General features: G+C 37.1%; 1 protein-coding gene across 2 annotated transcripts in view; it reads left to right on the top strand.

Moving 5' to 3' along the window:
* The window catches only part of PRKG1 (protein kinase cGMP-dependent 1), a 1,186,942-nt gene that overhangs the window by 57,866 nt on the left and 1,105,758 nt on the right, over positions 1-23,318 (top strand). Inside the window, exon 1 of one of the 2 annotated variants that reach the window (XM_004285351.3) lies at positions 16,625-17,843. The exons of the other annotated variant lie outside the window; for it this stretch is intronic. Within the exon in view, the coding sequence (XP_004285399.1) occupies positions 17,533-17,843 (311 nt within the window). The 5' untranslated portion in view covers positions 16,625-17,532. Of the gene's footprint in view, positions 1-16,624; positions 17,844-23,318 lie in introns of those variants that run through there. 2 annotated transcript variants of the gene reach the window in all.

Below are 23,318 nucleotides of genomic sequence, written 5' to 3'. Positions count from 1 at the left end.
TTACTATGTGTCTTGGTGTGTTTCTCCTTGGGTTTATCCTGTATGGGAGTCGCTGCGCTTCCTGGACTTGGGTGGCTATTTCCTTTCCCATGTTAGGGAAGTTTTTGACTATAATCTCTTGAAATCTTTTCTCTGGTCCTTTCTCTCTCTCTTCTCCTTCTGGGATGCGTATAATGCGAATGTTGTTGCATTTAATGTTTTCCCAGAGGTCTCGTAGGCTGTCCTCATTTCTTTTCATTCCTTTTTCTCTATTCTGTTCTGCAGCAGTGAATTCCGCCATTCTGTCTTCCAAGTCACTTATCCGTTCTTCTGCCTCAGTTATTCTGCTATTGATTCCTTCTAGTGTAGTTTTCATTTCAGTTATTGTATTGTTCATGTCTGTTTGTTCTTTAATTCTTCTAGGTCTTTGTTAAACATTTCTTGCATCTTCTCGATCTTTGCCTCCATTCTTTTTCCGAGGTCCTGTATCATCTTCACTATCATTATTCTGAATTCTTTTTCTGGAAGGTTGCCTATCTCTACTTCATTTAGTTGTTTTTCTGGGGTTTTATCTTGTTCCTTCATCTGGTACATAGCCCTCTGCCTTTTCATCTTGTCTATCTTTCTGTGAATGTGGTTTTTGTTCCACAGGCTTCAGGATTGTAGTTCTTCTTGCTTCTCAATAGTGTCTTATTTTTAAAATAAAATTTATTTTTTAGAGCACTTTTAGGTTCACAGCAAAATTGAGTGGAAGGTACAGAGATTTCCTATACACCCCTTGCCCTCACATTTACACAGCCTCCCCTACTATCAAAATCCTGCACCAGAGTAGTGCATTTGTTACAACTGTTGAGCCTACACTGACACATCATTATCACCCAAAGTCCATAATTTACATTAGAGTTCATTCCTGGTGTTGTGCATTCTGTGGGTTTTGACACATGTATAATGACATGTATCCACCTTAATGGTGTCTTTTGGTCAAAAGAATTCCCTAGTTTTAATATGGTTCATTTCATGAAATTTTTTCCTTGTGGTAAGCGCTTTTTGCATCTTAAGACATCCTCTCCTAGTCTAAGTTGATGAATGTGCTTTTCTGTGTTATCTTTTAGAAGCTTTGTATTTTATCTTTCACATTTAGATCTACACATCACCTGGAATTGAATTACTGTGTATGGTATCAGGGAGGGTACAAGATTCATTTTTTTCATATGGATAGTTGATTAATACAGCTCTGTTTATTGAAAAGACTATCATTTGTGTAATGACACATTTGTTGTAAATCAAATGGCAAAAATATGTAGGTTTATTTCAGGACTCTATATCCTAGTCTGTTGAACCATTTGTTTATCTCTACACCACTACCACACTCTCAATTATGTGGCTTTATAGTAACTCTTGATATGCAGTAGTGTATGTCCTCCAAATTTGTTCTTTTTCAATACTCTTAGCTGTTCTTATTGTTATGTAATTCCTTATAAATTTGGGAGTTTCCACAGAAAAAGTTAAAATTTTGAGATTGAACTGAAACTTTGAATCCACCTAGAGAGAATTGACACTTTTACAATTTTGAGTCTTCTAATTTAGGAACATGGCATAACTTTCCATTTATTTATTCCTTCTTTAATTTTCTCTCAATAATTTGTTGAACTGTTGTGTGTAGAAATCATTTAAATATCTCATTAATTGCATTCCTAGATATATGTTGTATTTTGCAGATATTAAAAATGGTATCATTTTGAAAAAATGTTTCTTTGCTTATTGCTGGTATAGAAAAATATTATTAATTTTTAACTTTTTTTTTTTTTTTTTTTGGGTGGTACGCGGGCCTCTCACCGTTGCGGCCTCTCCCGTTGCAGAGCACAGGCCCAGCGGCCATGGCTCACGGGCCCAGCCGCTCCGCGGCAAGTGGGACCCTCCTGGACCGGGGCACGGACCCGCGTCCCCTGCATTGGCAGGAGGACCCTCAACCACTGTGCCACCAGGGAAGCCCTAACATTAACTTTTTATACACTGACCTTGCTAAAGTCACTTATTCTATTTGTCTGGAATTCTGCGTACTTGAGTATGTAATATTCTTTCCTAATCTTTATGCATTTTATTGCTCTTTCTTACCTTATTTCAGTGGCCAGGACCTCGTTTATAATGTTGAATAAGAGGACTGATAATGGGCATCATTTCTTTTTGTGATGTGAGGGGGAACTCTTTCAATATTTCACCAGTATATGATGAAGTTTCTTGTAGATTTTTTTGGTAGATATCCTCCATCAGATAAGTACCCTTCTTTGTCAAACTTTTCAAGATTATTTAAAAATCATAAATGGATACTGAATTTTATCAAATCCTTTTCTGTATCTGAGACAATTATTGTTATTGATTTCTACCTGAATTCCACTACAATAAGAGTACATGATTTCAATCCTTTGAAGTTTGTTGAAACTTGTTTTATGGCCTGGAATATGGTCAATTTTAATAAAAATTGCTTATGCACTAGAAAATAATGTGTTCTGTAATTTTGGAGTGAGTGTTCTACGTATTGCAATTAAGTTTGTTAAATATGTTGTTCAAATCATCTATATCCTGATTAATTTTCTTTAAATATATTGTTCAAATCATCTATATCCTGATTAATTTTCTATCTCCTTTTCTATCAGTTATTGAGAGCAATAAGTTGAAATCATCTAATAGGATTGGGAATTTGTGTATATCTCCTCTTAGCACTAGGAATTTTTACTTCACATGTTTTGAGGCTGTTATTAAGTGCATATAAATTTAGAATTATAGTTCCTTCATGATGAATCAATCCTTTTATTATTGTGACATGTTCCTCTTTATCTCTAGTAATACTTATTTTCTTAAAATTTTCTTTGGTATTAATAGGGCTACATCAGCTTTTTTTTCAGTTTGTGTTTAGTTTGTACACCTTTTTTACTCTAAACCATTCTGTTTTCCTATATAAAAATTGTTTCTTGTAATGTATATACTTGTTTTATTTTTAAGTTCATGCAAACAGTCTGTCTCGTATTTGGAGTATTTAATGTTTACATTAGTTTAGTAACTGGTACATTTTAACTTAAATCTATTTGTGTTCTACTGTGTCTCCTTTTCTATTTAAGTTTTTCTCTCTTTTTTGCCTATACTTGAATTAATAAATTATTTTTATTCTGTTTTCTATTCATCAGTATTTCATTTATGCATTTTATTTCTTTTAGTAGTTACTCTATAAATTACAACATGCAATGCATCCTTGAACTAGCAAAATTAAAGTTAAATTAATGCTTTTATTACTTCTCAGGCAGTACAATGACCTAACAACACTGTTAACTCTATGGGTCTCCTTCTATCTCTCATATTATTGTTGTCAGATGTTATTATTGTTTTGTACAGTAATCATTCATATAGATTTAACATATTTATTCTTATACTTATTTTTTCCTTCTATCTTCATGCTTTCATCTAATTTCATCTGATTTTCTTTCTTCCTGAAGAATGTTTTTTAGTGTCATCTTTAGTGTGAATGTGTTGGTGACAAATTCTCTGGTTTTTGTTTCTCTGAAAATGTATTTAGTTGCTTTTATTTTCAAAAGATAGTTTTGTCAAGTATAAAATTCTAGGTTGGCAGTTTTGTTTTCTTCTAACCCCTGGTGACTACCATTCCATTGCCCTGAGGCTTTCATTGTTTCAATGGAAAAATCAACTGTAATCTTATTGTTGTTCCTTTGCATGGGATGAGTATTTTTCTCTGTCTGCTCTTAAGAGTTTTCTCTTTATTATTTTATTATGATTATAAGTAGTTTTACAATGATATATCTAGAGGTGTGTGTGTTTGTGTGTCTCTTTGTGTTTATTATGCTGGTGGTTTACTGTGCCTCTTAACATCATGGCTTGATATAGCTTTAATCAGTTTTGGAAAATTCATAGCCATTATTTCTTCAAATATTGCTTCTGCCCTATTCTCTCTTTCCTCTCTTTTTGGGACTCTTATTATATATAGATTAGACCTTTTCCCTATGCCCCTGCATCTCATATCATTTTTTTCTGTATTTTATTCATTTTCTCTATTTAATCTAGCTATTTTCTTTGGACTTTTCTTCTTATTTACTAATTCTGACTCCTGTTGTTAAATGTTGGTGCAGAATTATGAAAATTTAGTTACTCTTTTTTTCAGTTCTAAAATTTCTTTCATAGTTTTCAGTTTTCTGTTAAAGTTACCAACATTTCCGTCATATTTCTAAGGCATATTTATCACAATTATTTCAAAGTCCATATCAGATAATTCCAACACCAGGATCTCCCATCAGTCTGCTTTTGTTTTTTTCATAGCTTTAGGTTATGTGGTATTGTCTCTGTATACCAAGCTGTTTTTGATTGAATTCTGGATATTGTACATGAAAAATCATAGAGATAGGGCTTCCCTGGTGGTGCAGTGGTTGAGAGTCCGCCTGCTGATGCAGGGGACACGGGTTCGTGCCCTGTTCAGGGAAGATCCCACATGCCGCGGAGCGGCTGGGCCCGTGAGCCATGGCCGCTGAGACTGCGCGTCTGGAGCCTGTGCTCCGCAACGGGAGAGGCCACAAGAGTGAGAGGCCCGTGTACCGCAAAAAAAAAAAAAAAAAAAATCATAGAGATAATTTGAGGTTCTGGGTGATGTGATCTTCCTCCAGTGATGATTTACTTTTGCTCTTGACAGCCAGGCTGATGAGGGGCATGTCACCTTAGTCCAGTTATGGATTGAGAAGATTTGAAGATGAGTTTCCATCTTGATGAGTCAGTTAAGATTTAGCCTTATGGTTTTGAAATGGTTGGGCTTGGACTCCAGTTTTTGTCCCTTCAGCTCCATGAGACTTTTAGAACCTTTGTTGGACTTCTTAGCCTCAGCTTCTCATCTGTACTATTATTTATCTTCTTAGGAGTGTTTTGCAATTGGTAAATGCCTCGAAATTTACCAATTTACCAATGAATGTTGGCTTGAGCACTTTTTTTCTCTGAGATATTAGCCCTTCAATTCCTTACTGCTTGGAAATTTTCCAGTGCCTTAAACATTTTCTTTTTTTTTGCCCAGCTTTTCTAGTTATTCTTGGTGGGAGGGTTGGTCAGCAACAAGCTAATTCTTTATCACTGGAAGAAGAGTTGATAAAAGCTTTTAATAAATATCAGACAACTAGTATCTAATTGAAACATGAAAGGTTTAAAAGAAAAGAACAAATAGGCTATTAATTTTGATTCATGGTAGTATTTTAAATTTTGATAATTTTGATAGGAGGATCTCAAAACTAATATTTTAGAATGTCAATGTGCACTTTTAGAGAAACATTAATATTTATTTGAATTCTAACTTGAAAAAAATTGGGTACACTTTATATACTGTTAAGAGTGTGCCAATTGTTGGCTCTTATGACGATATTTTTCCTTGTTAAGACTAATGTTAAAAGGTGATCAATTTATTGTCAGGAAGTTAATGAATACTTCACATTTCAAGTGTCTTGCTAAGAGTCATTATTTTCTAAATTAGTTTAGTTCCAGTAACTGTATAAATGTCAAGTTTCCATTTGTATTAGTAAAGAAATTCTAACAAATAGAGCTAATTTGAGGGTCTGCTAATTAATGTCAAAGGAAGCCAATGTGATTTACGTGACAATATGATTTACTTTTATAATGAATATGTTAAACATATACAGTGCTCTGCTCATATGGAATAGAAAATGTGAACAGTAGAGGGTGCAATTGTACCTTTAGTTCTGTATTTTAGCCCTTAGAAATTAGTGTTTAATAGCTGAGAGAAAAATTTGAAGAATGTACTGTTCGCTGAAGCTGTACACTATTTATGGAAGCGTGTTTAAAATAAAATAATCCATGTAAAGTAGAAGTATAAATTTCACTTTCATGTAATACTTTTCTTAACCTTGCACTTTTAGAAAGTGACAAATTTAAATCTCAATTAGAAACCATTTTCTAAAAAATATTATATTTATTTGAATAAAGAATGCTTTTTTATATATAGAGAGGTAAGGCATACATATCTCAATAAGATATTTTTCTTTTATAGAGCTTAATTACTGTTAATTACAGATATTTTTTCCTCTTGGGAAATACTTCCTAAAGGATTATGTCTATTGATAACTGCAACACCACGAGACTCCTATTTCTTAAGAAAAAAATATAAATAAGACCCACTAGAAATAAATGATGCAATGTCAAAAGAGTTCTTACATTCAAACAGTTATTAACACAGCTTTTATTGAAGATCCAGAAGTTTCAGACAGTTGCAAATCAGAAACTTAGATTTCCATTTCAACCCTGAAGCAGCATTATACTATTGCAACGCAAAGCTTCATTTATATAGATTTGTGGGGAATATGTGTGCAAAGCTTTGAAATCCGTATCTCCAGGTTAGACTCTCTTCCATAGCTAGGGGTCTCCTTTTGTTTTTTCATAGGAAAAGTTTGGGCTTAGGTTTCTGTAACTTTGACAAAAATTAGCTTTATCACAAAACCTATATTCCAGTGAAATAAATTTGAAGAACTTAGGAAACCTTCCTGCTGATTTTTTGAACTTACAGGAAACATCTACCAGAGCAATATTCCTTTTTTTTTGCATTAACAAACTCTATACTCCTGTCTTTTGGTTCAATTGGAAAGCAATTTAACATTTAGATTATTGCTAACACCCAAAGGTTAGCACTTCAGCGCTTGGCTAGTTAATTGTGGTATTCAGCTTATGCTTTTGTTTGAAGGGCCTCTCCTGATATTCTATAGAAAGAGCAAAAGAAAGAACAAGAGAGAGGCGAGGGAGGTGAGTATATCACTTTAAGAATTAAGTTATTGAATTAAAAGTATTATTAGAGATAAATTTGCTTTTTGAACTTCATTTCAATCTGAACTTCCAAAGCCATTGTAAATGAGGTGATCAGACAGAACGTAAGTCTTGGTTAATAATCACTGCATAGGGTGATTACAAGTACTTTAACTGGAAGCATCTGCTTTCAAAATAATATCAACTGAGTTTTCTAGAAAGATGTAGGTATTAAGAAGGACTAGTAAAAACAGGCCAAATCCAAATAAAGCAGTCAGCTTTTTGAAGGAGTAGCTAGAATTTGTGAAGAAACACAAGAAAAAAATTACAGAATTGCTGATGCTATAGATGCTGCCAGTGTTATATGAAAGAACACTGAACCTTGAAGACAATATATTATAAGCCTCAAGTAAGCAAGACTCTGAGATTACAGCAATTTAAAAGTGCATTAAGAGAGTTGCTTGTGAGGTGTAATTTGAAAAGGTGTTTGGGTATCAAAAAATATCATTTCCTAGAAATATTTCAAGGTGGAGGTAGAAAGCACAGTTACGGGTCTTAATCAGGCAAATACGTGGTTAAAAGAGTGATGTAAATGTTTTTATTTTTTCCTGCAGAAGGAAAACACATATTTAAACTAAGCCTCTGATTGATTTGATTTATTCCACACAGAACATGCAGAATTATAGACAGCCAAAGTATCAACTTTCGGAAGAATCACCATATCATATTTTTCATGTCGCCTTTTGCTACCGTGTTATAGAGAAATTGATTACCTGTTTTCACTTTTAAGCTGCACTTACTACATTAATATTGGTTTTATATATATATATACACACACACACACCCCATATATCACATACACATCTATACACACCTGTGTATGTGCACACACACACATATTCCAGGCTAATTTTGGTCATAATATTTTAGTTTCAAAGGTTTTACCTAAGTTGATTATTTTAAGTGGTTAGAACCAAATTTGAACTTCCCTGTCCAAGGGCAACGGATATCACAAATCTTTGCAGGAAGAGCGTAGAAAATCAGTGCTATTTAGAACCCAGACAAACACTTGACTTGCAGAATTCCTGATTGAGACTTCAGATTTAGGACAGCTGCTCCTCCAGGGTAATTATACTGAAGTTTCTGAGGCTTATGATACGTGCATTTCTGAATGACACCCTAGTGAGGGGTGCAAACTCTGAAGCCCATCTTCGCATTGCATCAAAGGATACTTAGTTCAGCTTGTTGGTTGGATCTCTTGGTGGAGAGAGGGACAATTTTTCTGTTTATTGATGGTGGTGTGTTGTAAATACTAAATAAATATTTGCTGAATTCATTCATTTAGTCCTACCTTTGTCCATTCAATGCAGTTGACAAACATGTAGGAAGGGCCTCCTTGTTCTGAGTGTTGGTGGACAAAATAGAGTTCCTTGCTTTCTTGGAGTTTACAGTCTAATGGATAAGGTAGCTATTTAACAAATATCCTTGCAAATAATATATAATTAGAAATGATGAAAGTGCTATTATAAGGGAAATATTATAGAGATGATTCAGAAGGGTTATCAGAAGAAGTGATATTTGAGAAAAGAACAGAAGATTGAGTTAGTTGAGTTACTGACTCAAGAGATGGAATGTGGTGATCGGGAAGCAGCGGGATTGGGATTTTGGGGTAGTGAAAGGGGATAGGAGAAGGATTTTCCAGGCAGGAAGAGAATGAACAGTGGAAAAGTTCTAAAATGTTAAAATGAAATTGCTCGGTGCCTGGAGATTTATGATAACGAAAAGGTTAGTTTAACACTTACGTAATTCATTATTAATCAATTGCTCTCCTGATTGCAGTCCCATTGCAATTTTCCCTTGAATATTTTCCAACCTGAGCAATAATCCTATGACCCAGCCTAATTTTTAAGAGAGGAAATGTGACTGTGGGTCAAATGGCAATGTCAGTCGTTCCTGTAAGCCCCAAATTTGTCATATGCTCGTGGTTTTCTGTCATGTCATTGGCTGTGGTGACAGGCTGGGTAAATTGTGGTTTTAAAGGGGAGATACTGGTGGTTGGCAGTACTGTTGGTGGTTCCAGAACTGTATATTCATGTCCCTGATACTGCTGTATATGTAAATACTGATAAGGAATTCCACGAATGGGGAAGGTGCTTGTAGCTTTTAATAAATTGTCTAATTTATCTTTAAACATTAAATACCATATACATTCAGGTTCATCACTTAAAGTATTAGAACAGAGAAAGTCTAGTTGTTTAAATCAACTGTATATATTTCCTATATATTTATTTTGGAGATTAACGGTACACATGGGAAAATTTAAAATTCTGAAAAAATAATAGAGAGAAATCTGTTTTATTGAATTTTTTCAGTGTCTCCCAAACATTTTTGGCCATGGAACCCTTTTTGGTTATACTAATAACCATTTGAAGGAACTAGTATTCTTTTAGTTCATATTTTGAGGAAATACTGGGTTGTAGTGTATGTTCTGATGGGTGAGGGCTCTCAGTTAGAGTTACTGGGTTGCTAACAAAGCTGTCCATTGACCACTGAGTTGAGCTTTTTTACCAGCTGTTACCATATGCTTTTTCTTGGTTATTTGTGTTTTCTTCATCAATTATTCCAATTTCTCACAATTGGCTATTCCCTCATTCCAGAATATGAAAATTATATAATGTGTTAATAATTTGCTTATAGATAGATTAGTGATTAAAATATCATATACTTAGAATATTAAAGTACAAAATTATTTTATTTGAAAATATTAATGTAATACAAATTTTAAGTGCTATGTATTTCAATGCATTTTAAAATACATCTTTACTGTCTTTGTTTTTTTTCCTTTGCAAAAGTTTTGTAGGGTACTCCAGTAGAACATACTAAATGAATAAAATCACATTTTGGCATATTCTAAAGTTAAATGGTCAAAATGTCATTGATCATTAAAAATGTCAAATGGTCTCAGACCAATTATATGATTTGAGGAACTCAAACAAGTGTCACTGTTTGAATTCAGAGAGTTCACAGTTTAGGTGTTACCTTTTAATTTCTATGAATTGCAGACAAATTTTCTCTTTCTTGGTAATGATGTCTTTCGTATTTTAAGGACTTTTAAAACCCCGTAATGTGAGGACACCTGAGTTGTGTGTCTGGAAAGAGAAAAAGAGAGATGGTTTACTCTATTTCCCCATATAGATCTTTGTTAAATAAGGTGGATGCAAAAAATGCATCCACCTCACGTATCTACCTTTACTTTGACATAAACGAGGGTTGATTTGGAGAGTGTGGTGGTGTGGTTTATATTTCATACCTGTGAGGCACGTGTGAACACACACACACTCTCTCTCTCTCTCTCTCTCTCTCTCCTTCATGTAATGTAGATCCCCAAAGTAGCAACAAAAGTTCCATATGGTTTGAGTATATCGAGAAGCATACTAGAACTAATTAGACATTTCAAAGACATTTTATTATATTTTGTTCTCTGCAGCAAATTAAAGTGTTCTGAATTGACTTTAACAACTATTAATTTTTAAGAGATAAGAGGATTTTCATGTGAATTGAATCAGGCTTCTGTGTACAGTATAAATAAATTGGCCAGTGAATGCATATTATAACTTTCAGAACACTATGCTGAGAATTAGGAGACTTGGGTTTTAAACTCTGCCTTGGGTGAGTCATTTAACTTCCTTGGCCTTTAACTTGCCTGAAATTTGAAATGAGGAGGTTGAATTACATAATCTCTCTGGTACATTCCAGCTCAAAATTCTGTGATATCCATTACTAGTAGAGAATAAGACCTTTGCTTTGTTTGTTTAGGAGGTGAGGAAGGGTGGGGTGTCAAACCATGGCAGATGTTGTCGTCAGTCCTTCAGTTCTTTGTATTTTGGGAGTGCCCGTGAGAGGGGCATAAAGTAACTGAAATAATGGGCCATGTGTGGAAATGCTGCTACCGTAGGTGAGTTTCAGTTCTGTGACAGCTGAGAGTTACTTGCTGGGTACTGAGAGAGGGTCTGACCAGTGGACACTGCAAAGTGGAAACGAGCAGTTTTCACCAAGTTCTCTATGTGCCTAACAGCAGCAATTGCTTTTAACCTTCCACAACTAAATTTTTGAAGGTTACCCTGTCATTTTTTCCACTTAGAATTGGTATTTAACATAGATGCTTTTCTAAGGAAGATAGATAGAATTTTGACTGTACTATATTCTATGAAAAACTTAGATGAATTTTTCATAATAACTCCTTTAACTCTGATTCTTGAATAAAGACATTCTTACATATTGCAATGACTCAAACAGACACTAATTCTTCTGCTTAATACCAACAAAAGTGTAGAAATCCCTATTTTTTATCTATTTGTATGGGGCATTAAAACCATATGATACTTTACATATTGCTGTTTTGGGCAACTTATTTATTGTATAGGTGTTCGCATGTTTGTTAAGTTTAAATTTGAACAACTAATATTTAAAGTATTCTTACCTACCAGTCTGTGCTTTGAAAAATGAATTTTAAAAAATCTAGTCTGGACAAGGGAGAAATTATTCTTTTCTGGAAATATACATTGGGCAAAATGACTGATAATTTTACATGTGGTTACAAATACATAGCAAATAGTGTATGCATCCTTGTTCCAAGGGTAATGCTTTCATTAATATCAGGTACCAAATTTTGGCCCTAGAATGATATCTATTTGTTTTACCAGCCTACGACTTCATTTGCCTATCATTAGAGATGGACTTCTGGATTTCCATCTCATGATTATATAAAAGTCAAATATCAAGAGTTTCCTTAATTTGAAGCTAGTTAAATTCACGAGAGTGAAGATTTCTATATGTGTCCCTACTGTATCTTTTTGACTGCAGCTTCCCCTCTCCTCCAAATCTCTGACATTCTCACAGTCGAAACAAAGGTCTTGCCATTTTTCTCTTGCCCAGTTCATTCAAGTTATTCACTGATAAAACCCCGATTCACTCAAACTTCTGTTTTACTGTTTTTCTTACATCTTAAGTACTTTCCCACCTTACTAATTTTAATAAGTTCGCTAGCAAAGTATGGTTTTTCACTTTTACTTTAAATTTTGATTAAAAAACAAGTGGGAAGAAAATGACCAAGTTATATCAGCTGCTAAATGCTATTTAAAATAAAAGCGACAATAAAAATATTGTTGACTCAGAGCTATTCTCCTCTGAGTCACATGCTGTCAAATATGTTTTCAAATGCAAAATTACTTTTGCAAATATTTTTGAATATTTTGTGGGAAATATTGATGCATTGAGTTAGGAAATGATGTACATTTAATATGCCAGAAAAATCACTGAAATGGAATTGAGAAACTAATTTATTAATCAGATACAGGAGATATTATGTTGCATTCTCATGCCTATATTCACTGGACTTAAAATGCAGTAAAATATTTTGAGAAGAAAGCATTTTAAATGCCGTTTTATGCATTAAAAATGTTTCCATTTATGAAAGAACCACGGAAAACTTAATACTTTTCTTCTTAAAAATCTTTTATTTCTTTTGGTCTTTGGAAATGGTCAGCTGAGTAAAGAGTACAAAGAAATTGTCTTCTTGGTAGATAGTGCATGGATTTCCATGCACATTAGTTTAGGCTGGGGTCCAATAATAACTTACCATCATCTTAAGCAGTGGAATATAAGAATTCATTTCAAGTAATATTAACTATGACACTAATTCGGTATTAAACTCTAAGCACATTAGCAAGTATGGTACAATGCACTATTACTTTCCAAGTCTCTGCAGTAAGTTTTTCATCATTAACGCTTTATGGTTTTCTTTTTCCTTTTCCATCCAGAACTTACCATTTCGGTAGTATGACTTCTAAACAACTCAACCATTAGAATTTTTACTTATATTCATTTAATTATGCATTCCTGGTGGCCAAATCTAGCCACCAACACAGTAGTAAGAATAATCTAATTTTATAGGACTTAATCAACTAGCAGGAGCTTGAATTGTTGTGCTTAATCTATAGGAAGCCAATCTGTCTAAATTCTAGATTTTTATAAGAAAGATAAACCAAAAAGAGAGACTTGAATCCTTGTCTAATTTATCAAAGTATAATTAAAATTCTATTGTCTGACTCATCTCCCCTTACAGTCCAAAGACTGTAAATGAAATGGGATGATTGCTTTCCTAAAACACATTCACACAAACAAATGCATAAATGGGTTGTAATGTGCTTAAAATAATTGGTATTATTATTACAGATCTTCCTTGGTTTTACTTTTCTGTCAGTAACTTTGAACACAAAATGTGAAAATATAAAATAGAGAGGTTCTGTTCTGCAATCCTGAATTATATAGGGCGACCAACCATCCTGGTTTGCCCAGGACCAAGGGGTACTTAGGACTTCAGTTTAAAAACTAGGACAGTCCCAAGCAATTTTAATATGAAAACCAGGACAGTCCCAGGCAAATGGGTGCAAGTTGGTAACCCTAAATCAAGATGAAATGGGGCTGAAGTGGAGACAGTTTGGGGAAAAGGAACTTTTAAAAAATCTTTTCCTGCTCTTTTAGGATTTTCCAAATTTCTCCTCTTTCCACATATCCAACCCCGAAGTCAGGCTAGTTAATGTTAAGTAATGTTTTATATCTCGGGATCCAGAACAAGGCATTAGCAACCCTTGGAAGTCCTGCAGAAGGCAATGAAGGGCAGGGGTATGGGATTGAGCTCTGCATCAAATGGTCTTTATTTGAATCCAGGCTTTGATATTCATTGGGTGGGAGATCCTCTGCCTCCCTTTTGTCAAATATAAATGGAAATAATAATAATGTCCAACTCGTAGGGTTACATGAACAGTGCCTGTCGTGCATTAAGAGCTCCAGGAAGTTAGTTATTTTTCTTGCGGTCTTGATTAAGAACAACAGTTTTGAGCAAGCCAGTATGTTTGCCAGTAATAGTAACCTTCATATCTAGATTCTTAGGGTTACTTGTTACTTCTAGCAATTTTCTGCAAGGGGAGGCTTCCATGACCCAAAACATAGCTCATCTATGTTTTGTTTGGTTTTGGTTTTGGTTTTTGCTGTTCAAGACATGTACATGAAATGGCAGAAGAAAATTTCAAACTTAGGACTCCTGCAGGAAATGTAGCACCAGTGGAATGGGCAGCTGGATGACGAAATTATCAGAGTTCTTTTGAGGCTAATTATGTTTTTAGTGTAGGATAATAAATTCTAAAGGCTTTATTTTTTTTAATGGCCAGTATTATGATAAAGCTGAATTACTGAATGTCTTATTAAGTGATTCTGAGATTCCATTAAGGAAGGTGTGATAATATTTATTCTCAGTCATGAGGGTTGCATGCAAAATTGAAGAGCATCAATATGCCACAGGTGGGTCTGGCTACTGGTGGAACTTTGCTTCCATCAGAGCTACAACAAAGAGAGACTGCTGAAAGTAGGTTGTGAGTTGACTATGGAATTCTAGTGTATAAATTAAGTTCCTTCAAAATTGCATTGTTCTGTGCTTCAGCATCTAACATCAAGACTTCATCCCAGAAATTTAGTGGGAGAGCTCAACATATGCAGTTCCACTCCATTCCAAATTTGTGGTAGCCTAATAGCAGGAAGTAGACTTGTGCCTGATCTGTGATATTATAACTTAGCCAATTAAGTTTACTATAAGACATATAGTAAAATCTGTCTGTTGAAATGAAACTACAAAACCTTGATTATTTATGTAAAATTTATTTCCAGCATTTACCAAATACAATGCAAAAGATATTTAAGAAAATATTGGAATCACTCAAAAGGTTGAGATAGAAAACCAGGGTCCCTCAGGATTTAAACAGTCAAGAACAGCATTGAAAAACTTGCTTAAAATATTTATTTTGACTTTAAAAATGGAAGGGAAAAGCCTAGAATTCTGGATTTTGCATATACAATTATAAAGTATTTAAGGGCAATTTTACTTTTTCATCGTATAGGCTAATACAACCAACTATGTTCTTATACCTTAAATACCTTTTAAAGTGTAAGTCAATTGTAATAGTCATATCTTCCCAGCTGTTTAGTTTCTTTGCATTTATTACAACAGATTCCTGACTCTCACTATGGGATTCATCAAGGAATATATCTTGTATCACAAGAATTCCATTTAAAATGAAAATGTAACATGGATATATCCTGTAGTGGCATGTAGATATGATAGCTTAAATAATGAAAAATATTTACATAACAGTGGAAGAAACTTCACATTTGTTAAAAAAAACCAAAGAAACCTGACTTTTTTTTTTGGTTGAACTGCTGTTTTTTATTTTGGGGGAAAAATGCTTTAGTTTCTTTTATCCTTTTTACATGTAGACAAGCTTTCTACAAATGAAGAAGAATCTTCTCTACTTTGTGCTGCTCAAAGACATTAAGTAAACCCCATTTAAGCCTCAAATGAACCTTAAAACATAACTCTGCTTAGCAGTTGTCTAATGATGTCCCCTATACATTGCTCCTGATATATTTTTAGACATAAACTCTTGGGCTCCTGGACCCTATAATAGATCTATAGGGAAAAAAAGTCTCATTTAGTTTTAGACATTTTGCCGTGGAATTAAAGAATTCCCATAGGTTAAATAAGATAAGAATTTGGCCTTTTTCCTGGGAGAAGGAAAATGTCACGGAAGCTCTTTTAGAATGGAGTCAGTTATACAAAGCCAGAGCACTTCTGCTTGGTTTAGTTTTAATTAAAACAACAATAATTCAGAACTCCTACTTGCTGCTATCAGTATCTGTAAGTTATTCATGTTTATTTTGGGGAATTATCCACTTTATATATTACATTCTGAAAGAAATGCACTTCTGAAAATATCCATGTTGGAAAGCAGAAAAATTAGGTGTCATATCATTTGTACTGAGAGAATTAAATCATCATCTGGGTAGAAGAATGTTTAGGACTATATATCCTTTTTCATTTATACTTCTAGTTACAAACAAGTACACTTTAAATCAAAAAGCTTATAAATGTGACATTGACTAGCTGGTTCTGTTCTTTTCTTTCCTCCCCTCCCCCTCCCCATTCTTTTCTTCTTCTTCTTACTTAGATAGAACAGGCTGTGTATTCAATAGCAAAAGTGAGCACTTTTTTGGGGGGGGGACTGATATATATGTCCTTGGCTAAATTTAGATTCCAGTGAATAGTTCTGGATTGCAATTCAGAATTTTAATTTATTTTCTACCTACTTTGTTTTATTTGGTGTTAAGGAATGGCCAAATAGAGCATCGAGGATTATAACACTGAGTTCTCAAGAACAGTAATTAGAGAACTGCAGTTAAGATGCTAAAATTTTAAATGATTTGGTGAAGATTTAGGTAAATATGAGGAATTTGAGTAAGTATTATGGAGGATTCTAAACACGATGGGAGAATTACCCTTGGACAGAAAGGACGCTACCTAAATTGTCATCATTTTAGGAAATATTGAGCAGGCAGGGATGGGGTCGGAGGTGGGAGTAGGTGGAGGGGGGCGGCACTTTACCACAGCCCGTCTAGGATCCTCCTTTTCTTTAAGATTTTCCCTCTTCTTCGAAGTTTGTGTCTTGCCATTCAAGTGGAAGGATACAGCCCTAACGGCTTGGTTGTCAAGGAAGTAATTTCAAAGATATGGTTCCATTTCAGGATGAACTTTTTGGAACTCTGCAACGATTTTGACCCGCCCTGCGCTCCCCGCCCAGAATTCAGCACAGGGAAGGAGCAAGACCGTTCCATAAACTATTCCGCAGACACTGGTTTAAGTGGGAGGGGCAGTGGGGAAGCTGAGCAGCCCTCTGGGGCCCAATCCCGTTTCGACCCTTGCCCCAAAAAGAGTTCATTAATCCGTGTTTGAAAGGAGCGGAAAGGGGAGTCATTCGCAGGAGCTGGCAATGCTGACGGGGGAGAAAAAAAATCAGAAGCTCCCTCCCTCATCCCCAAAGGCGCCTGGATGTGAGTGGAAGTCCCTCCCTTGCACGGATACTCTCTCCTTTCCTGAAAGGCAAGTTTGTTTTCAAGCGTTAGCCACCTGTGTGAGGCGCTCCCCGTGAGAAGGGCTGCGTGGAAGACGCGAGAGCTCAGCCACAGGCTGGGGAGCCTTTCTTGGTGAGGCTGGCGGTCCAGACACCTGCAGAACTCAGCGCGCTGAGGATGCAGAGCCCGCTCTGCCCTCCCTCGTCGCCAGGATTGTAGTCCCACGTCCTCCAGCCTGGTATGCTCTGGAGCCGGCTAACGCTTCCCGAGTTTGCGCGGGGTCCCCCCGGTCCTCTCCCGCCCGCCTCCCCGCCCCCAAAGTAGTGCTCCCGCCTCGCTCCGCCCGCGCAGCCCTCGGCGCGCTCAGAGGTTTATCGGGCTCCCCACACGCTCCGCCGGCTTCCTCCGGCGCCCGGCGTGAGTGACCCGGGCACGCCCGCCGCGGCCTCGGAGCCCCCATCCGAGTCCCTTCTCCCGCTCCCCTGCCATCGCGCTCCCGGCTCTTCTCCCTGGCGCTGCGGCGCCCACCGCGGTTCAGGTTGAATCTCGGTTCGACCCGCCTTTTGGCTCATCCCCGCGCTCAGCCTCACAGCCCGGAGAAGTGGAATCTGCCCTGAAACTCTCGGTGGCTGGAGCCGGGAGACTGGGCATGCTCAGAAGCCAGGGCTGGCTTTGGTCTCAAGTAGGAAGCTTTCGCACTCGGGAGGCAGCAGCGACTTTGGGGAAAGTTGATCGGAGAGGGGAGGACGCCCCAAGACGCGGAGCAGCGGCAGGAAGGAGCCCCCGGCAGCCCCGAGGAGCATGGGCACCCTGCGGGATTTACAGTACGCGCTCCAGGAGAAGATCGAGGAGCTGAGGCAGCGGGATGCTCTCATCGACGAGCTGGAGCTGGAGTTGGATCAGAAGGACGAACTGATCCAGAAGCTGCAGAACGAGCTGGACAAGTACCGCTCGGTGATCCGGCCGGCTACCCAGCAGGCGCAGAAGCAGAGCGCGAGCACCTTGCAAGGCGAGCCGCGCACCAAGCGGCAGGCGATCTCCGCTGAGCCCACCGCCTTCGACATCCAGGATCTCAGCCATGTGACTCTGCCCTTCTACCCCAAGAGTCCACAGTAAGCAGGGGTTACGCTCCGGGTCCGTGTGGCACCCTGTCGGTGGGGAGCTGCGGGTCTCTGTATTGTCTGTCGGCCCCCGCCCCTCCCGCTTGCCGTGTCTGTCCTCATCCTCAGAAATGTTTCATTTTAACGGGCACTTCTTGCGGGGCTGTGCACGTTTCTCAGAGTCAGACTCACTGCACCTACGTTGCCTTCGTGTCTTTGTCAGATGTCAAGCTATTCTTTCTTTTCTTTTTTTTTAATAAACATATACATTCATATAGGCCCCCTACTGTACGTAGAGTTTGAATGCGCCCCCGGTGTGTATTGTGCTGTGTATGTGTGAGTGTGAGAAGAGGAATAGAAAGCCCCGTCTCCCAAATGCCCTGGCAAACCTGCCCAACCGGAAAATCCTAACTGCAGGCTCATCAGACTTGAAATGAAATGCGTCTGCTATCACCCTTACTTTCTATGCTTTTGTGGCGCTCCCGGATTTCTCTACATGCCGGCGTTTCTCGCTGGTACCCTTCGAAGCTGATGTTCTGGCATCATCAAAGTGTCAAAAATAAGCAAATACACATATGAAAGGGAAGATTTTTTGATTTCCAGAATTCGACGACATTTACAATCCACCTGTGGAAGCCTAGTCTGTTGATTTTTTTTAAAAAATATTTTTTTAAATAACATCTGAGGGAGAATATTGCTTATTTTCCTTAAGGAATTTATATAATGTTGCTAATGGGGTGCCTCTGTCTCCCAAGAGGGTTGCATGTTTCTAGGGTCAGATACAGAGAAGTACACTTATCTTTATTGACAACGTGGGCACATTGTTTGCCTTACTCCTGGCTTCTGAAGCAACTACTCTGGTATTGCTCTAGCATTTTAGACAACTGTGTAGTTCTGATGTCAGTGGGCTTCACAACCTGGGTGGGAAAATTGAATGAAGCTTGTTATACACCACTCAACTCAGAGTTCTTATGGAGAGTAAAGTGGCAGGAGCATGAAGTTAATATGGAATGAGCACCCAGATGAATGGTATTTTAAGTTAATAGATAATGACATAATTGATAAAATGAAGGGTTTTGATACTCTATTCCTAACAGCATCACGTTGGCTGGATGACACGTGTTACATAATAATATGAGGTCCCGGGAACCCTTCACTTTATAAACACAAAGATTTAATATAAGGAGAAAGAGTATTTGATTGTCTCCATCTGTATTTATTGGATGTGTGTGTGGGGGTGGCTTGTGAGTAGGTACTAATGATACTTTTGAAAACTTAGACGTGTAACTATCCTTGTTGGTTGCAGTAGAGCATTTGCTGTTCCTCATGCAGGTTTAGTTTAAGGAGAAGTTTGTATTCTGTGAGTGTGGGGAAGAGACAATAAGGATAAACATTTCTGAGATTCTAACCTCACAGAGTTGCCCTAATAGTTCAGTTCAGTAGATTTAGATCTGCTTTCGAAACCTGAATGATCTGAATCCACTTCAGCTTTCCCCGGTAAGTTAATTTGCAGTCCTGACATGCTTGCCTGTTTTAGCTAATGAGGTACATGACCATCTCTCCAGGGCCAAGTTTTGCATAATGAAAAAAATAAGTCAAAGACAGCTCTCTGCATCTTTCAGCATTCCATAGGATCCCATTTTAGTATCTGCAGGAATTTGGAGTAACTCAGAGCAAACTCTGCTTTTATAAAAAGACGATTTTAATAGGTTTTATTTGAAGCATGATCAAGCCAGCTGATAACTCCGGTGAAACATTCTATCAGGCAAGATCTAAAGGAATCTAGGCAGTAGGGACTGAGCTGTATAATATAAGTTTTAGAAATCTCTTAGTGCTTGACATGTAGAGCAACTAGATTTTTTAAAAAATCCATGGTGGAAGATGAAATTAGTGTGGCAAATAATTCACAACATTCTGTCATAATAAACATTTTACCTGTTGAACCATACTGTGCGTTCTGATATTTATTTAATAACTTGTGCTTTAAGGAAGTCAACTATTAAGGTATCACCGTGATGGTTTTGGTGATTCTGAAGGATTATACTGAAGAAAACGATAGAATGAATGTCTTCCAAGCTTAAATAATTTTGGAAAAACATCTGTTCTTTTTTCACACTTACATAAAGAAAACTAGAATAAAATTTGCTTAAGTGTAGAGTACCTTTGGTAAAAGAAAGAGAAGTATATTGTATGCAAAACGATTATTCTTATGTCATTTGAATGATTGTACAAGATGGTTCTACAAAGAATTAGGAATTTTTGCCAAAGTGAAGGAGACTTGTTTGAATTTCTGTTTATTTCACTATAAATAATTTGATTATACCAACTTACTGGCAACAAGTGTTTATATCTTTATATTTTATTTTTAGTACAAGTTAAATTTGGTCATCATTCTTAAACTTACAGATTATTGGGAGTTGGAGTTAACATGAAACCATCTAAATAGTCCAAAATTGATTTCAAATTTATGGTCATGTAGTTTTCTATTCTCTTTCTGTTGGATATAGGTGACTACCCAGGGAATGTCCTATTCAATTATCTATGTGTGCAAATATGTTTGTTTACTTTTTGCTTACCGAGGTTATCTTCTGAGGATTAGAATCTTTAAAAACTTATTTTTTTAGTGATTTTTTTGACCATTTGAAAAACAGTGTAAAATATAAATTAACGTAACATATTTGATTTGGAATTTTCCCTGTAAGCTGGAATTGGAGGGAAGGCTGTGTCAGATTGTAGCACAGAGCTGGGGCACTCCTGCTGCACCTGTGAGGCAGGGGGTTTGTTTTGGTTTGTCTCTTTCACATGTGTCTAGAAATAACCCTTAAGCCCTTTTTCTGTTGTCATTTGAAGAGCAAAGAACTGATTAGCAAATTGGAATCTATATTCTACTGCTACCAAATATCTATTTGAGAAGGTAAAACTATTAGACTATGTTTTGAATTAAATTAAGCAAATAAACCCTTAAAAATGAAAACTATATAAAAATATTCATTTTATGAGATCAGCCTATTGATTATATATAGAGAGTGGTTCTTATGGATTCTTAAAGTAATTTTATTTCATGCTATTTTATTCCTGAAAATTGACTCTGTAATAGATTAGAACGTTCTGTCACTGGTATGTTGATCTAAACCCTTTACCTATTGTAAATATTCTCAAATCCTTTCCATTTTGCTGTCATAGGGCTCTGTGTTTTTTTCAGTTGGTCTATAAAGCCTTGAGTTCCTATCAAAAGTTGTTAGTGTCTCTGTGTTTTTGTTAAGCTATTGCTTTTCACCCTAGAGAAAAACTGAATTTCAAAGAAGGATGACATATTTTGATTTGTAGTGTTACGCCTTTTGATGGTGAAGTACTTTGGGGAGCTGAGGATAGAAAGAAATATATGTTCTTATTTTTAGGGAGGCATTAATTTTAGCAAGATCTTATCTGATTTTTTTTTAAACCTTGACATTAGTACATTTCAGGAGAAATAGAATCTTCCTAAAGGCTGTCTGTTAAATTCTGTAGGAAGTTGGGAGAATTCTAGGATTTTAGTGTAATCATAGATGGCATGATATTAAAACACAGATTTCTTCATAGGTAGCAGTTAAATTTCAAATATGCCCTATAGCTCAGTTCAGTACTTTTATGGGATGCACCATGTGCAAGTTAGTGTCATGCGTTAGAGAGGAGAATTGTGTAAGTCCTATGAAGGAGTTAACCAGGGCTTAACAATACTGCACAAGTAAATATTCTAGAAAGTAGAGTAAGGTAAGTCACAGAGGAGATACCTAAGACAGGTGGCAAAATATAATTGAGCCCATTTAATTTTATGGTATCAGAAACTCTTGTGGAAGTGGAGGTATTTAAAGTTAAGTATTTGATCGATGGCCATGATTTAGGTGAGTGGTGATGGGATAAGAGGGGTGGGGTTAAGGTGAGGAGGGCCGTCAGCAAAGGGAAAAGACAGCAAAAGAAAGCAGAGGGTACATCTGGGGAACGACAGCAGCTAGTGGCAGTAACAGAATGCCGTGGTGGAAATTGAGGAAAAGCAAGTTTAGGCCAGAGAGAATCAGGATGAGTAGGTGAGAGGGCACTTGGCGCTTGTTGTTAGAATAATTGAGGGGTGTGTGTGTGTGTGTGTGTGTGTGTGTGTGCGCGTGCACGCACACAGGTGTGTGGGCACAAGCGTGCACTTTACACCAAGGACTAATTGCTACCTGTTAATAAAGCTCTGCATCTCAGATGTCACTGCAGTCCACCGTCTCCCACCAGCACAGTCCTGATAGTAACTATAACTCTCCTGACTAGGTAAGAATATTGAATTTAACCAAGCAGCAGATGATTAAAACTCTCAAAGAAACTGAGTTCCACTCTTAAAGAAAGCAAGCTCCTCTTTCCACTCACTTCTAAATGTTCCCACTGGAAACAATCTGATTTTGTGCCACAGACTAGCATGGCAGATTCCTCACATACCCAGGCGAACCGGACCTACATGAGAATTGAACCTGAAGTCGATTTTTGAAATTCATCTTTCTTGTTCTTGTGGAGGAGTTCAATTCCAACTTAACATTATTCTGATAGACTATCCAATTTAAGTTTGATTGTTAATTTGACATCATGGTCTGTGGCAGTAAAATTGAAGTTGTGGCAGCCTTTATAAAAATAAGACCAGGCTGCTAAAACCCTATGAGGGTGTTTGGAAGCATAGTTGTGTGCCCCTAAAATGCGGCTTATAATGAAAATACTGATAAGCCCTTCAATGGAGAAGCTCCAGAGACTGCCTGAGAATATAAATGACCAACTTCCTTGCTCTACTGAGCCACATTTCCAAGCTCCTGCCACTTGTTATTTCACTGAAGAGTTGGGTTTGGAGTCCTAATGGCAAAGGGTAGAAGAAGGCAGACGATGTTTCTATTGTTGCTGTTTGTAGGTTATAAGGCATATGGACACATTTTTTCTTTCCTGTCTGCCTAGCAGTGGAGGGTCTCCATGGTATCCTAGCAACCAGATTCGAACACCAGGCTGCTTGCTCTTTCTCCCATCTCCACCATAGGTGCTGCCGCCCATCCCAGAGAGCTGGGTCCGATGCTAGCACTCAGACGCTCCGACTTGAATGTTCCACGTTCTGAGGACGCAAGACAATATGATAAATAAGCACGTGCTGAAAGCAGCATTTACCAGTATGCGCAACAGCTTATTATGCAATCACATCTGTGGCACTTTGAATCCTAATCTGAACTGTTGGGCTGGCGCTGTTTACCACCCCATGCCTGACAGCCCTTCTCTACTTCCTCACGCCCAGCCTTCTGACACCGATTCCCCTTTCCTCTCACCATCTGACTGCATTCCTCGGCATCTCCTTCAAGTGTATTTTCTGGGAAGTTAACTACGTGCAGCCTGTTTGAACTCTCTGAGTGTATTTTGTTTGTAAGAGCAGAGGGATGTTCTCCCTCCAAAACTGTCATGTAAATATAAACAAGGGCTCAAAATCTGTAGCTACTCAAA

Source organism: Orcinus orca, chromosome 14 (assembly GCF_937001465.1).
Source record: "Orcinus orca chromosome 14, mOrcOrc1.1, whole genome shotgun sequence".
In the NCBI taxonomy this organism is placed as follows: Eukaryota; Metazoa; Chordata; class Mammalia; order Artiodactyla; family Delphinidae; genus Orcinus; species Orcinus orca.
The sequence above is the reverse complement of the archived record's forward strand: the minus strand, read 5'-3'. Positions and strand labels throughout refer to the sequence as shown.